The sequence below is a fragment of the Labeo rohita genome, chromosome 17, assembly GCF_022985175.1.
Source record: "Labeo rohita strain BAU-BD-2019 chromosome 17, IGBB_LRoh.1.0, whole genome shotgun sequence".
NCBI classification, from domain to species: domain Eukaryota; kingdom Metazoa; phylum Chordata; class Actinopteri; order Cypriniformes; family Cyprinidae; genus Labeo; species Labeo rohita.
In genome coordinates, this window is record NC_066885.1 from 7118001 (window position 1) to 7133138 (window position 15138).

Sequence of the window (15138 nt, forward strand, 5' to 3'; positions counted from 1 at the left end):
CTTACAAGATGTAGATGAGTTTGTTTCTTCATCAGAACAGATTTGGAGAAATGTAGCATTATTTGCTCACCAATGGATCCTCTGCAGTGAATGGGTGCCGTCAGAATGAGTCCAGACAGCAAGTAATCCACATGACTCCAGTCCATCAATTAACATCATGTGTAGTGAAAAGCAGCATGTTTGTAGAAACAAATTTATCATTAGGACATTTTTAAACCTTTGCTTTCAGCTACCATTGAACTCTCATTCTGACGGCACCCATTCACTAGAGATCACTAGAGATCTATTAGTGAGAAAAAAATATTTTTTGTTTTATTTTTTGTTTTGTTTTGTTTTATTTTATTTTATTTCAATTTTTTCATTCTTGTAAACGTGATGAGAAAGGTTATGCAGAATTTTTTTCTTATTTTATTTTATTTTATTTTTTTAATTTTATATATAAAGCAGATTATAACAGAAATCATAATTGGGTGTTTCCTTAACTTCTGCAACTGCAGTGAATGGGTGCCATCAGAAGAGTCCAAATAGCTGATAAAAACATCACAATAATCCACAAGTAATCCACACCACTCCAGTCCATCAATTAACATCATGTGAAATGAAAAGCTGCATGTTTGTAGAAACAAATTCATAATTAAGACGTTTTTAAATTATGAACCTTTGCTTCCAACAACTTTTGAATTATCATTCTGACGGCACCCATTCACTGCAGAGATCCATTGCTGACAAAAAAAAATATTTTATTATTTTTTTTACACTTTATTTTATTTTTTAGTAATTATTGTAAGTTTGATGAGAAAGGCTATGCAGAAATGTATTTTATTTTATTTTATTATTTTTATTTTTTTATAATTTAACAGATAACAAATATTTTAACATGAATTGTTCCTTGACTGATCATTTTTATTTTATTTATCATTTTATTTTTTATAATTTAACAGATAACAGACATTTTAACATTCAATGTTTCTAAACTGATCACTTTATTTTATTTTATTTTATTTTTTTATTGCAGAATCCCTTAATATTTTTAAAGCATCCCTTAAAACTCACTTTTTTTAGGGTAGCTTTTATGTGATTTATGTGGGTACTCTGTTTTTATTATACTGTCTTTGTATTTTTGTTTTGTTTTTTTTCTGTTGCTTGTATTTTTTGTGTGTGTATCTTTTAACTTTATTATTTTAATTATGTTTGTACAGTGCTTTGAGATGCTGCTTTTAAAGTCTATTATTATTATTATTATTATTATTATGTATTATTACTTTTTAAATTGTATTTTAGTTTATTTTTTTATAATTTAATAGATAAATAGTTTAACATAAATTGTTCCTAAACTGATCATTTTATTTTATTTTATTTTATTTTATTTTATTTCATTATTTTATTTAAAAATAAATCTTTAACTTCTGCCACTGCAGTGAATGGGTGCTATCAAAATAAAAAGCTGCCTGTTTGTAGAAACAAATGGATCACTAAGACATTTTTAACCATAAACCTTTGCTTCCAGCTACTTTGAACTCTCATTCTGGCGGCACCCATTAACTGCAGAGATCCATTGCTGAGCAAATCATGTAATGCTAAATTTCTCTGCATCTGTTCTGATAAAGAAACTGTAAAGACCACCCAATTTCCTCAATGACAGAAGCCAGTGGCGTTGGTGAAGGTATAATGAGGGTGAATACATTTTCAGCAATTTTTTATGTTTGGGTGAACTGTTTCTTTAAGACTCGTAAATGATCTATTATGATTGACTCTTTCTGAACACTTAATAGGCTTATATATGTTAATTTGCTCGTGAATATGGCTTCAAAACACCCATTTTTGCGGCTTAGTTTCCATAATTGTTCTGGCTTGGCTTGGGGAGGGAGATTTGCATGATCAAAATTAGATAATGACTATTATGTCATCAGATCATCGTTTGACAAGTACGGAATGAGCAGGATTTAGCTTTGTGTAGTAGCGTAATCCATTCATTATTAAGGGATAAAAGCTTTTTAATATTTCTCTGTACTAAGCCTTCTAGATTGACCCGTTCTTCAATATGCAGTAGGATATTATTGTTTATGATGACTGCTGTTATATAAATCTATATTACTGATTTTTTGTTGGCAACGGATCAATATTGCGTTCATTATTAGCTGCACATTATCAGGGTTATTAATGGTTTGTGGTTGTTCCCGTGACATTTCATGCCATACGTTTTACTCCAACAGCTACTGCAGTTGTCAAATGCAAACACCTACTGTAAATCCGGTGCTCGGTCACATGGATGTCTGCCCACACCAATGCAGTGTTAAGGAACTGTAACGAGTGCAGACGCTGCTAAATATACCTGTCAGTCATGTGCTATCACTGAGTATTTTAAGACGGGTGTTTTGCCACCATACCTGCAGCCAGACTGAAATGACACATGCGAGGTTGTGAAGACACCATGAGCCTTTGGCTGTGAACCGCTCAGTTTAGACTCTCGTTCTCTGAGGTGTGAAAGTCACTGTTGGTACTGGTCGGCCTGTTTGCAGATGCAATGTGGCAAAGCGTCTTTAATTTGGCTATGAAAGGCTATGCAGAAAAAATATTTTATTTTATTTTATTTTATTTGTTTTTTATTTATTTATTTATTTATTTATTTTACATATAAAGCAGATAAATATTTTAGTTTTTCTTTACATTTTATTTTATTTTTTATTAATTCTTGTAAATTTTATGAGAAAGGCTATGCAGAAATTTTTATTTATTTATTTATTTATTTATTTATTTATTTTATTTTACATAAAATCATAACTGGGTGTTTCTTAAACGTCTGCTTTTTATTTTATTTTAATTTAATTTAATTTAATTTTATGTTTTATTTTATTTATTTATTTCATTTTTATTTTACACATAAGGCATATTATAATAATTTTATTTTATATTTTATTTACTATTTTGTAGATTATCATTATCTTTTTTTTTATAAAGATCACATTGATTCCTGGAAATTTGATAGGTAAGGCTATGCAGAAAAAAAATGTATTATTTTTCTTTTTTACATTTTCTTTTCTTTTCTTAATTCTTGTAAATTTGATGAGAAATGCTATGCAGAAAAATGTATGTATGAGTTTGTTTGTATATTTATTTATTTATTTAACGTTATTTTATTTTATTTAATTTTACACATAAAGCAGATTATAACAGAAATCATAACTGGGTGTTTCTTTAACTTCAGCTACTTTCTCCAGAGATTAATTTTTCCTACAGTTTTAATTTAATTTAGTTTATTTTTGTACAATTATTTTTATAGATTATCATTGTCATTTTTATCATGTTCATTCTTGAAAATTTGTTACAATACCTGTTTACATTCATCATTATATTGGAAGTGATACAATAATAATAATAATAATAATAATTATTATTATTATCATTATTGTGCAATCTAATAATAATAATAATAACGTAATTTATAATAAATATAGCTGTAATATGTGGGACAGCTGTATTGTGAAGACAAATCTAGGAAAAACCAAGGTATTAATGTATTAATTGTGAAAATATTATGTAATTTTATATATTTATGTATTTAGCTGTGAAATTAGCCTTAGAAAAAACAAAGCTCATGTTATTTAATAATGCTAAACATGTCATTTCCATCCCACGGTGTCAATATACACTGAAAAAAAACAGAATTGTCTTGTGTTGCATGTATGTCCAGACAAATCCTCAGATCTGGATTCTCTCACTGCCCATCCAAGCTTATCTGGGTGATACTTTTGTACATTTGTGAAGCATTCTGGGTAAACACACAGAGGGCTGCTGGTTCACTGTACAGCAGAGCTCATCCTCCTCAGGGACTCGTGTGTCCTTATTTGGGGCGAAACGACAGACCCCGGCCCACAGCAACAGCAGTGCCCTCACCATCTATTTACAGCTGGGGCAGGGGAGGGTGTCCGGATTATTTCCAAATCTCCCTGAGTGGGTCTGGGTGAATGCTTGTTTAAGAAAGCCAGCCGTGCCGTGGGCCCTTCACAGCGCAATTATCAGGCCTGTTTCTCATGACTCACGTCTAAGCTGAGTTGTTTATCTGAAGGCCTGGCAGAATCTGGGCTAAACTTATTCACCGCCACTGCGTGACCCAGGACACTTTCCAGAGACGCTGCTGTAGTTCAGACACAAATAGAACTAGAAATAGTTTACACCTCTTTTCCCATGCATATCAAGGAAAATAAGAGCCAAGGGGGACATAAAATGACAAAATGAGAACATTACCTGAGTTACGCTGCATGTGTAAATAGAGCCATTTGCTTTTATTTAGTTGGCTGTTTTGCAGATTGTTTTTAATACCCATGTTTACTTTCATACAGATTTCTCAGATGGTGTCAGAAGGCAACCGGGAGGGTCTAAACGAAGCCGCGCTCAACCGCTACAACGCCGACCGGCCCAATGCATACAGCAGCCCCGCCGCTCCACCTCCTGCCCCGGTCACCACAGCGCCCTCCAGTGGCACCTCCGCCGCTGCATCCTTCTTTGCCAGGTAAGACTCTGGGTTTGATGTCACATGACCAAACTATGTTGGTTGCGGTTTGTTACAATTCTGTGCTACACTTTTAAAAATAAACATTCTTTTTTTGGAATCTGAGATTCCATAAGAACCTTTCATATTCCATTTCACGAAAGGTTAAACTTTATAGTGGAAAAAGGTTCTGTAGACTTTTAAAGTGTTCTTTTAAGAATGTTTTACGGAAAGGTTCTTTAGGGAACCATAAAATGATTCTTCGAAAACCTCCTTTTGTACATCTGCTTTTGAAATACTGTCAGAGTATGTAGTGCATTTGATAAAGAACATACCTTGGCTGTTAATCAAGTATGTTCTGTAAGTGTGCAGGTGTGTTGTATACGATTTGGACATTAGCACTGTCATGTGACCTATGGCGCTATGCTGTTAACGCGTCCATTGGATGCATACTTGAGAATCTCAGCTGAAGTAGTACTTCATATGGTTATTTTTGGCATACTGTTTCATGCATACTGTATATTTGGCAACACAAGCTCAATGGAAAAATGTACCTCTACCTATAGATATACAAATATTCACTGCAGTTTCCAGCTGAAATGAACACTAGTAGCAGTACAGCCTCAACAGCTTTTTGTCTTTTATTCCTTATCACATAAATTCTTAGGCAAATTATCAATAGTAAAGACTTATTTTTCTACTGTGTTATGACTAGGGCTGTCACTAGTTACTTTGGTAATCGAGTAATCTGTCGGTTATTCGAACGATTAATAGAGTAATCGGATAATTATTATTACATTTTTGTAGTAATAAAAACAGACCTTAGTGAACAATAGCCTTTAAAATAACTTAAAATAAGTATATAATAACAACAAAGTAATAATAATTAGTTATATAAAGTATCAAAGGCAAGTAATCATATGGTTTTATTGAACAAAACTGTTAAAATACATAATGTATTATAAACAATGGAGTTAACATACATCACGCATTATAACAAATGACTGCAGAGGGCGCCAAAGGCCTGACGATTGTTTTTACACTTTACTGTGCAATCTAATTCTTGTTTAATATTGACTAAAAACATTTAATTCAAGTTTCCACTTAATCTTTAATATTTGGCCATTTCTTCATGACAGAAATGCTACAGCCACTGTAATTTCTTGAATATATATACATCAAAATGTGTAAACTCAAATCGCGATTAACAGTTAGCATATTGAGAAAGATACTGATGTATTCTCTTGTGTTTGCGTAGGTTTCTAAATGATTTACCTTACAAATCTGATGAAATGGCACACATTGTGTTCCCAGATGAACGTTATAATAAACCCAAACTCACAACAATATGCAGAGATGGAGTTTGAGATGCTCCACATGTGTAAATGATTACAGTTTGTGTGAATGGAGCTGCTCTGAGATGCATGTAACCTACACGCATATATATAAACCTGCATCGCATCACGCATATTTAATTGAATCGTGCCGTTTGTGAATTCACAATAGCATTATGCTGTATTATGATTTTTAATGGGTTTGATATATATTATTCAGCCTTGAAAAGCGGTATCATAATCACTTTCAGTATGTTGTTGGTTACTCGACATGGGCAAAATGCGTTAGAGGATTTTTTTAAAGGGGTCATCAGATGCAAAGTTCACTTTTACATGTTGTTTGAACATTAATGTGTGTTGGCAATGTATGTACACTTCTACCCTGAAGTGATAAAATGCAGTGGTTTTTAATTAATCTGTAAAAATAAAATCCCTTTTTCAAATCGAGCCATTCTCAGATGCTGGTCGGTGTAACGTTACGATACTTGATTGACATGAGCATCTTATCTCAGATCAGCTGTAACAGTCCAACCTCCATTGTTTCGATGCCAGAGCAGGAATGTAAGTTAGATGATTTTTGCAGAGCTGATTTCGGCAAGGTGAAAGGGTGTTGTTTTACACTACCATTGAGATTTTTTAACCAAAGTATATTATAGACTTTTTATTAAGACCCTAAAGAATCATATTAACTATTCATATTAAACTATTCATACTAATCATATTAAATGGGCATCTGATGACCCCTTTAAATCAAGTACTCGAATTGAATCGAGGAATTGTGGCAGCCCTAGTTATGACCTCAAAATGATATTAGCATAGTGCATGATTTGTAAACTAATAGATTTTCACATTTGCATCACATAAGCAGCTCCATATATGTGGCTTTTTTGCCATGGTAAACTTGCTCGATAGCACACCTGGTATACAAGGTTTGTAGCTGAAAAGGCATGGTTTCTTCAGCAAATGCATTTTTAGGTCACGTTTGCTGTTGTTAACACTATCTGATAGGTTTAGTGTAGGGTTTAATTTAGGTGGTATGTTATTTCTAAAGCAAAACATTTGCAAATTTGTTGAAAATGTTGCCAGATTCACGTTAATCTGTTTTGGGTAAAACTGAACCCATTTTTAGCACCACTCACTGGACATTTCACTTTGAAAGAGTTTGAAAGAAATATATAAAATGTAATATAATTTTGTGAAAATGTTGCCACAGGCACATTTTTCCAATGAGACTGTTTTTTTTTTTTCTCAGAACTGTTTTTAATGGACTTATTAGTTACTGAAATTTTATTTAGGCTTCTTCTACTGAGACAAAATTTGGACTGTATTTCCTCCTAAAGTTTTCAAGCTAGATCCACCAAACTTGGGTCAGACCTTCAGACTGGTCTGACTCGGGTTGCTATATCTTTTCTAACTGCTCCAGCTTACGATTTTCATTAAACAGACGATCAAATCTACAAAAAGTCCCATACAGACTTTTATTGAGGAGGTGAAAACTTTTGTACAGGAAATCTTATAAGGAGTTGATCTTATAAGCTGTCTATCACTAGCAAAGCCTTACAGTGAGCCTGGTTTTTGAACATACTACTCATCTGATATATAGCTTTTGACACTAAATAATAACACGGATTGGGCAGTTTTGGTAGTTAAATCAATGAAAAGCACCATACTAATCTCACACAAGCAGTCAATGATTTTTATTCACCATATCCAACCAGGCAATCTGACCACTAGCATGGTACCATGCTTGTTTTCTAGCAGGAGTTGCTGCATATGATTCAAAAACACATGATCCAAGTAGACAAGAGACAGATTTATTGAATTTATCCACTTTAAGGAGTCCTTCCTCCTATAAGAGAGCGCGGTCTTAAGAAATGACAGCTTCCCTTGAGCAAGCTGCCCTTTTTTAGCATTTTGCACTATGTTCTGAATATCTTGACGCACATCTGCAGCCAGCATAAAAACTCTGTCTGTCATTTCACAGTCATTGAGGGGTGTAGAGGGACTCTGGGGTCAAACACCAAGAGTGTTTGCATGCCCTCCCGAGTTCGATCCCTCACTCGCACTCATCGTCACAGCTGTCTGTTGTCAACAGGACATTTCTCACACATGCAAACATACATGCACAGATGCACAGGCACTAGAAGGTGTTGTCACGTTAATGGTGTCATATGAGTCACAGAGTGACTTTTTCCCATAGCTGTCTCCCTGTAAAGAAACATTCGATCTAGTGTGGATCATTTGCTGCTATGATTGTGTGTATTGTCTTCTGAAAGAGGCATTATGTCATACTGTACTATGGGAAAGACATTCTCTCCTCTGTCAAGCGATTTTGTGCTCTGGTCTCTGTCGCCCTATGGGGCGTGGGAGGGGGCGAGGACATAGATCATGGGGTTTTATCAGAGCTGGAGTCGAGGAGGAGAGCGCTGGAAGATAGCAGGAGACGAATGGCTCATGTGAAACCTCAAAACCTCCCGTTTTCGTGAGAGCCTCTAATAAATCAGGTCTTTTGCAGCAGCTGGATTTTATGAATTTATTTGTATCAGAGCGCTACAGCTGTGGTGGCACTGTGATTTTATCTTCCTCTCCTCCATCTTATTCTTTGTGCCCACTGCTTAGATGCCAGAAGACAGGCCAAAATGAAAGGAAGAAACCCTGCCTTTCAGTTAAAGGAATGGAGGGTTTCTGCAGGTTTTATGAGGGTCAATTTAAGACCTTTCTAAGAAATCTAGGTAGGAAGGTAGCACAATATAATATGCCAGTATATCCATGTAAATGTCTAGGAAGCAGAAAATTAGTTGTATTAGCAAGAGTTGCATTCAGGCTAGTCTTTCTCAAGCCAGCTTCTTCTTCACCTTCTTTATCTTCTGAGACAAAATTTGGGCTGTATCTTCTAGAGTTTTCAAGCTAGATCCACCAAACTTGGGTCAGACCTTCAGACTGGTTTGACTCAGGTTGCTATTTCTTTTCTAACTGATCCGTTTTGGTAAACAGATTATCAAATCTATGAAAAGTCCCATAGACTTCCATTTGAGGGGGTGAAAACTTTTGCACAGTAAGACTTCTAAAGTGTTTAAGCTGTCAATCACTAGCAAAGCTTAGTGGCTATCCTAGGAAACATGCTAAATCATGCTAGCAATGTGCTAAACATGCTAAAACATGCTAACAACATGCTAATCATGCTAAAAACAACATGTAAATTATGCTGAATCATGTTAGCAACTTGTTAAATCATGCTGCAACATGCTATCAATATCTATCTAATTTATATTTCTAAACTTTCAAACTTCAGGCTTTTACAACTGCTTTAAACGTTCAGGCTAGGCTTTCTAAAGCCAGCTTCTTAATTTTCTTCTGAGACAAAATTTGGACTGTATCTCCTCCTAGAGTTTTTAAGCTAAACCAACCAAACTTGGGTCAGATCTTCAGACTGGTCTGACTCGAGTTGCTATATCTTTTCTAACTGATCCGACTTATGATTTTTGGCAAACAGACGAGCAAAACTATGAAAAGTCCCATAGACTTTCATTGAGGGGGTGAAAACTTTTGCACAGTAAGACATAAAGTGTTTAAGCTGAACATGCTCGCAAAGTGTTGTTGTCTTGAGCAACAAAAGGCTAACATGCAGTAAAATCTATATCTTTCATTACATATACAAATTTTCTACATGCTTTAGTGTAAAGACAGTGACAGTTTCAAATAATTAGCGGAAGTTATTACTCCACCCCACAATATTCAAATGATGGATGCGCAACAGTTATGGGAAACAGCTGATTAGCTAGTTAATTTCTCAGACAATGCCTCACATTCTGATACAGGTATGCAGCGAAGTACATAGTTGTACAGAAAAAGCAGGACTTTACCAGGATGGACACCAAGTGAAGCATCGTGATGCAACACTAAAGAAACATCCAGCCGAAATCCTTTCACACGCTTTGTCTGAGAACATCCCCTCAGCGTGTTTCTAAACGGAGACTTTAAGATGGCTTTGAGGTATCACTAATCTTCCTGTCACAATCTCAAACCTCTGCGGTTTGATTCGTTGTCCTCAGGTGAGGGGAAGCAGCAAAGCCCTTTCGGAAGTGAAGATAGTGTGACAGTAGTGCTAACCTCAGCTTCAACTTTAGCAGGAGACACGTCTCTCTTTGATATGCAATTTGGGTGATATTCGATACTAAACTAGCTCACTTTAAAATTCTGACAGCGCACCAGTTGACATGTTAGAGGGAAAAGTGAGCTAGAGAACTGGAAGTTGTATGTGTACAGTAAAAACTAAATAATCTCCGTTTTCTTTCTTAAAACGTGATATATTGGTGCACGCTGAATGCCATAAAGACATAATATCTTTATGAATTATGGAAATAAAATGTTTTTTAAATAGTGTTTCATGCTGACTTTTAGATTATACCTTTACTGTTAGATCTGTGAAAGTATCCCTCCGATCTCATGATAGGCTTTTTAAATCACCAGTTTTGATAATGATGGCTGCTGATTGGCTGGTTGTTTTATCCAATTAGCTCACTGACAGGTGCCTGGGAACATGATTAATATCCTGCTCCAATGCTAATGTAATTCCATTTGTAATTAATATTCATGAGGGGATTTTCTGTTGGAAAAAGTTTTAGTTTCTCCTCGTTTGTCCGTTGTTTTGTTTTACATCTCTCATAGGCGTCTATCAAATGTGTCCGCGGGCAGAAAACATTTACAGTAGAAACCATTTGGCAGCGCCTCTGTTTCTGAGATGTGGTACTTGGTTTTACATGAGGGATAAACAATTATGACTAATGACGTTTAGCTTCATCGGTAGACTGAATTGTTAAACTGCTTGTGCGCTCTTAATCCCTATGAAGGATCTTACTGTAGATGTATTGCTTGAAGACTGTAAATATTTCTTTAATGTTCAGATCACAGAGAGGTTAAAAGGCGTCCAGTGTGATTTACTGGCCTCATATCAACCACGTTGGCAGATACCGGACCGAGTGGATGTACTAGATCTGTGCTTTTCAACTGGTGTGTTGCAAGCAACAGGACTAAGCAACTATAGTTTTAATTATGCATATATAGGAAAATAAATACATAGGCTTGCAAACCAGGGTTTTTATGGGTAACGAAAACTAAAGCTAAAATTGAAAATAAATAAATAAATAAATACATGAATAAAAAAATGAAATAAATGAAACGTCAACTGAAATAAAATATAACTAAATGCCAATGCAAAATTCCTTTAATTTTGTTTAATTTAGTAACTTGATTTAGTAAAATAACTACAACTAAAACTGAAATTAAAATTAATAAAGAAAAAAAACTGAACAAAAATAATAAAATAGCCATATAAAAAAATAAAACTACTGATAATTACAACTAATGACTACTAATTTTACTAAAACTGATGGAAATGCATAAAAAACAATATATAAAAACAAAAACTACTGAAAATTACAAAACATTACGACAAATTTTACTAAAACTGATTAAAATGAATAAAAAAGTAATAAAATATCCATATATTAAAACAAAAACTACTGAAAATTACAAAAGAAAATTAACTAATTTTACTAAAAATTATGAAAATGAATACAAAAATGATAAAATAACCATATATAAAAAACAAAAACTACTGAAAATGACTAAAAATAAATAAATAAATAAACAAACAAACTAATTTTACTAAAACTGATGAAAATGAGTAAAGAAAAGTAATAAAATAGCCATATGTTAAAAACAAAAACTACTGAAAATTACTTAAGAAATCAACTAATTTTACTAAAACTGATAAAAAATTTATAGAAAAATAATAAAATAGGCATATAGAAAAACAAAAAATAACTGAAAATGTCAAAAAATTACAACTAATTTTACTAAAACTGATAAAATGAATAAAAAATAATAAAATAGCCATATATGAAAACAAAAACTACAGAAAATTACAAAAACTTACAACTAAATTTACTAAAACTGTTGAAAATGAATAAATACATAATAAAATAGCCATAAAAAAACTACTGAAATGACAAACAATTACAACTAATTTTACTAAACCTGATTAAAAAATGTATAGAAAAAAAAAACAAAATAGCCATATATTGAAAGAAAAACTACTGAAAATTACAAAAAATAACAACTAAGTTTACTAAAACTGTTAAAAATTAATAAATACGTAATAAAATAGCCATTAAAAAAACTACTGAAAATGACTACAAAATTCAACTAATTTTACTAAAACTGATGAAAATGAATAGAAAAATAATAAAATAGGCATATATAAAAACAAAAACTACTGAAAATTGCAAAAAACAACAACTAAGTTTACTAAAACTGATAAAAATGAATAAAAGCGTAATAAAATAGCCATGAATTTAAAAAAAAAAACTACTGAAAATGACAAATAAAATTAAACAAATTTTATTAAAATGGATGAAAATTAACAAAAAAATCTAAAATTACTAAAACAAGGTTAACAAGGTTTTGCCAAAAAAATAATCTTCAATATGAACAGGTTGCATGAGATGCCTTTAACCTTGTGAACCAATAAGAAAGGCAAATGAATGAATGAATGAATAGATAAATACATTTTATTATTGGTGCAGTGAATTATTGTCTGAGAATAGTATTTTGTTAATTAGTTTATTTAATATTATATTAAAAACAGTGTATAATAATCTTAATAATTAATAATATAGCATATAATTAATAATAATACATTAATAATATAGCATTCAATATTATGTTAATAATATTTCTGTTTATGACAAACTGTTTTGATAATGTCTTAGGTCTGCCCTTCATGCCCTTCAAAGTAAAATCCTGGAGCACAACCAGTTGAAAAGCACTGACTAGCTCCCAGATTATATAATTTAGTTTTTAGATGATAAAATACCATATTAAATGCTCCTCCCACGCTGCTCGTGTTGCTATTGATTCTGCATTTTTCCACATGTGTCCGCTGCTCGTTTCTTCTTTCACAGCAGTGAAAGGAGCAGGAGAGAGTGTGCCGGGTGATTTATAACCACCGTGCCCTCATGTAGCAGACAATGTCAGCCATCCTTCGGCAGTAAAAAATAGAAGGTTGTAAATTTCAGCCGAAGGTGCGGGTTTACATGAAGGACGGCCCTCTTTTGTGTATATATGTGTCTCGGCCTGTTGTTTGACAGGTAAAGACGATCCTGCCAAAGTGTGTGCGTGTATGCTTACACCTGGCACACATTTTTCTCTTTGTTTGAAACAGGACCGTGTCACACCCCTTGTGCTTTTCCCCTGGCCTCACTCTGTGCACCTGAAAATTTACAGACGTCGTAACATGCCTTCTTGAGAGAGTGCTGTGCTTTATGGGACAGGTGTCATGACCTGACCATCCGGATGCGTTCAGTTAAAGATGTGGCAGGGCTGTCAAACTCAACTGTGCATCTGTAATTTACACGCCTTCTTTCCAGAAACCAAGAAACACATTCTGTTCTTCCTTTGATATGTGCGCCAGAACCTCTCTCTCTCTCTTTCTCTTTGAAGTTCTATCATAGTATATTATATATTGCAGTTGTGTATTATAAAAACATTTAGAATTTACATTTACCAAAAATTGCTCCAAGCAAAGTCACAACAAGAGCCATTGCGTTGGTGTTTCTTTCCCATATGAATCTGTTTTTGGGCAAATCGTTGGACAGCATTTTGAATGAATCGATTGGTTGAGTGAATAATTCAGTGATTCGCTATATAGAAATAAACTACTACTAAACTTCAGAAAATATAAAAATCTAGTAACTAGTTTTTGTTGCAACTGTAAAACTATAATCAATTAATGATTTTAAATTTTTCTACATTTCTAGTACAGAATCTTTTATTATTTATTTTATTTTATTTTATTTTATTTTTAAATTATGTAGCTCCATGGTGTTTTGGCAGAAACTATGTCTCTCAGCTGAACATGTTTATCAAAAGTGGATTTATTTTATGTAAAAAATGTAAAACTATATAAAACAATATTTTGAATTTCCTTAAAATGAAACTTTCATACGCTTTATTTTGTTTTGTTTTATTTTAATTTATTAAAATAATTTTATTACTAATTATTTTAATAATCAGCAGGCACTGAACAGGTCAATATAGGATTATTTTTGTAAAAGTGGATTTATTTTATTTTATGTATAAATCTAGTTACTGTAAAAGTACAGTTAAGTGATACTTTTTAAGTTTTCTTCAAACTGTAAAGAAACTTTAGCATTTTATTTTATTTTACTTTATAATACAGTTACATAACCAACAGTAAAAAAAAAAAAGACTTTCAAAAGTTTTTATTTTTTATTATTTTACCATGCAGTCATATAACCAACAGTAAAAAAAAACTTTCAGAAACATTTTATTTTACCTTTTTTTTATTTTTATTTTACCATGCAGTTATATAACCAACAATAAAAACTTTTATTTTATTTTATTTTATTTTATTTTACCATGCAGTCATACAACTATCAGTAAAAAAAAAGCTTTTTATTTTATTCTTTATTGTATTTGATTTTATTTTACAATGCAGTTATATTACCAACAGTAAAAAACTTTTAAGAAGCTTTTTTATTTTATTTTATTTTATTTTATTTTATTTTATTTTATTTTATTTTATTTTATTTTATTTTATTTTACCATGCAGTCATACAACCATCAGTAAAAAAAAAAAAAAAACTTTCAGAAGCTTTTTATTTTATTCTTTATTGTATTTGATTTTATTTTACAGTGCAGTTATATTACCAACAGTAAAACACTTCAAGAAGCTTTTTTATTTTATTTTATTTTATTTTACCGCACAGTTAATTTATTAAAAAATAAGCTTGATTTTAACAGGAATATGGATATGAAAAGGACATTTTTCATAAGTGTATTTTCTAACCCTGTGTTAGCTCCATCAGCTCCAGTCTGTGAGTTGCTGTCTGCTGTTGGCACACGATGAATAGTTGATCTTGCTGCTGCTGCTGCTATCTGCCTGCATGAGAGACTCTATCATCAACCTTGCTCACTGGAGTCAGGGGGCCAACCGTCACCCTTGTGCAACCATGCCTGACTTTTCAACAACCCCTCCTCTCCTTTCCTCGGCTTCACTTAGCCATGTCACGTTCCTGTGGCTCTCGTTTGTTCCTGCGGTACCCCTGATCCCTGGTCTCGGGCGCTGCACTTTAAGTAAGGACACACTGGCCTAAAATGGTACAGCGGGCGGCCCATATGGAAGTGTTTTTTTCCATCTTTCAGTGTTGTAGTTTCTTATCTAGAGCTCTGGCTGTGTCTGTTCTGTATCACAGTCTCCATGCTTTCCTGTACGGATCCTTATCTGTCACT

At 33.0% G+C, this 15138-nt stretch overlaps 1 protein-coding gene across 1 annotated transcript in view; it reads left to right on the forward strand.

Moving 5' to 3' along the window:
• The window catches only part of kif26ba (kinesin family member 26Ba), a 123091-nt gene that overhangs the window by 52510 nt on the left and 55443 nt on the right, over positions 1 to 15138 (forward strand). Inside the window, exon 4 of the mRNA XM_051133015.1 lies at positions 4341 to 4510. Within this exon, the coding sequence (XP_050988972.1) occupies positions 4341 to 4510 (170 nt within the window). The remainder of the gene's footprint in view (positions 1 to 4340; positions 4511 to 15138) is intronic.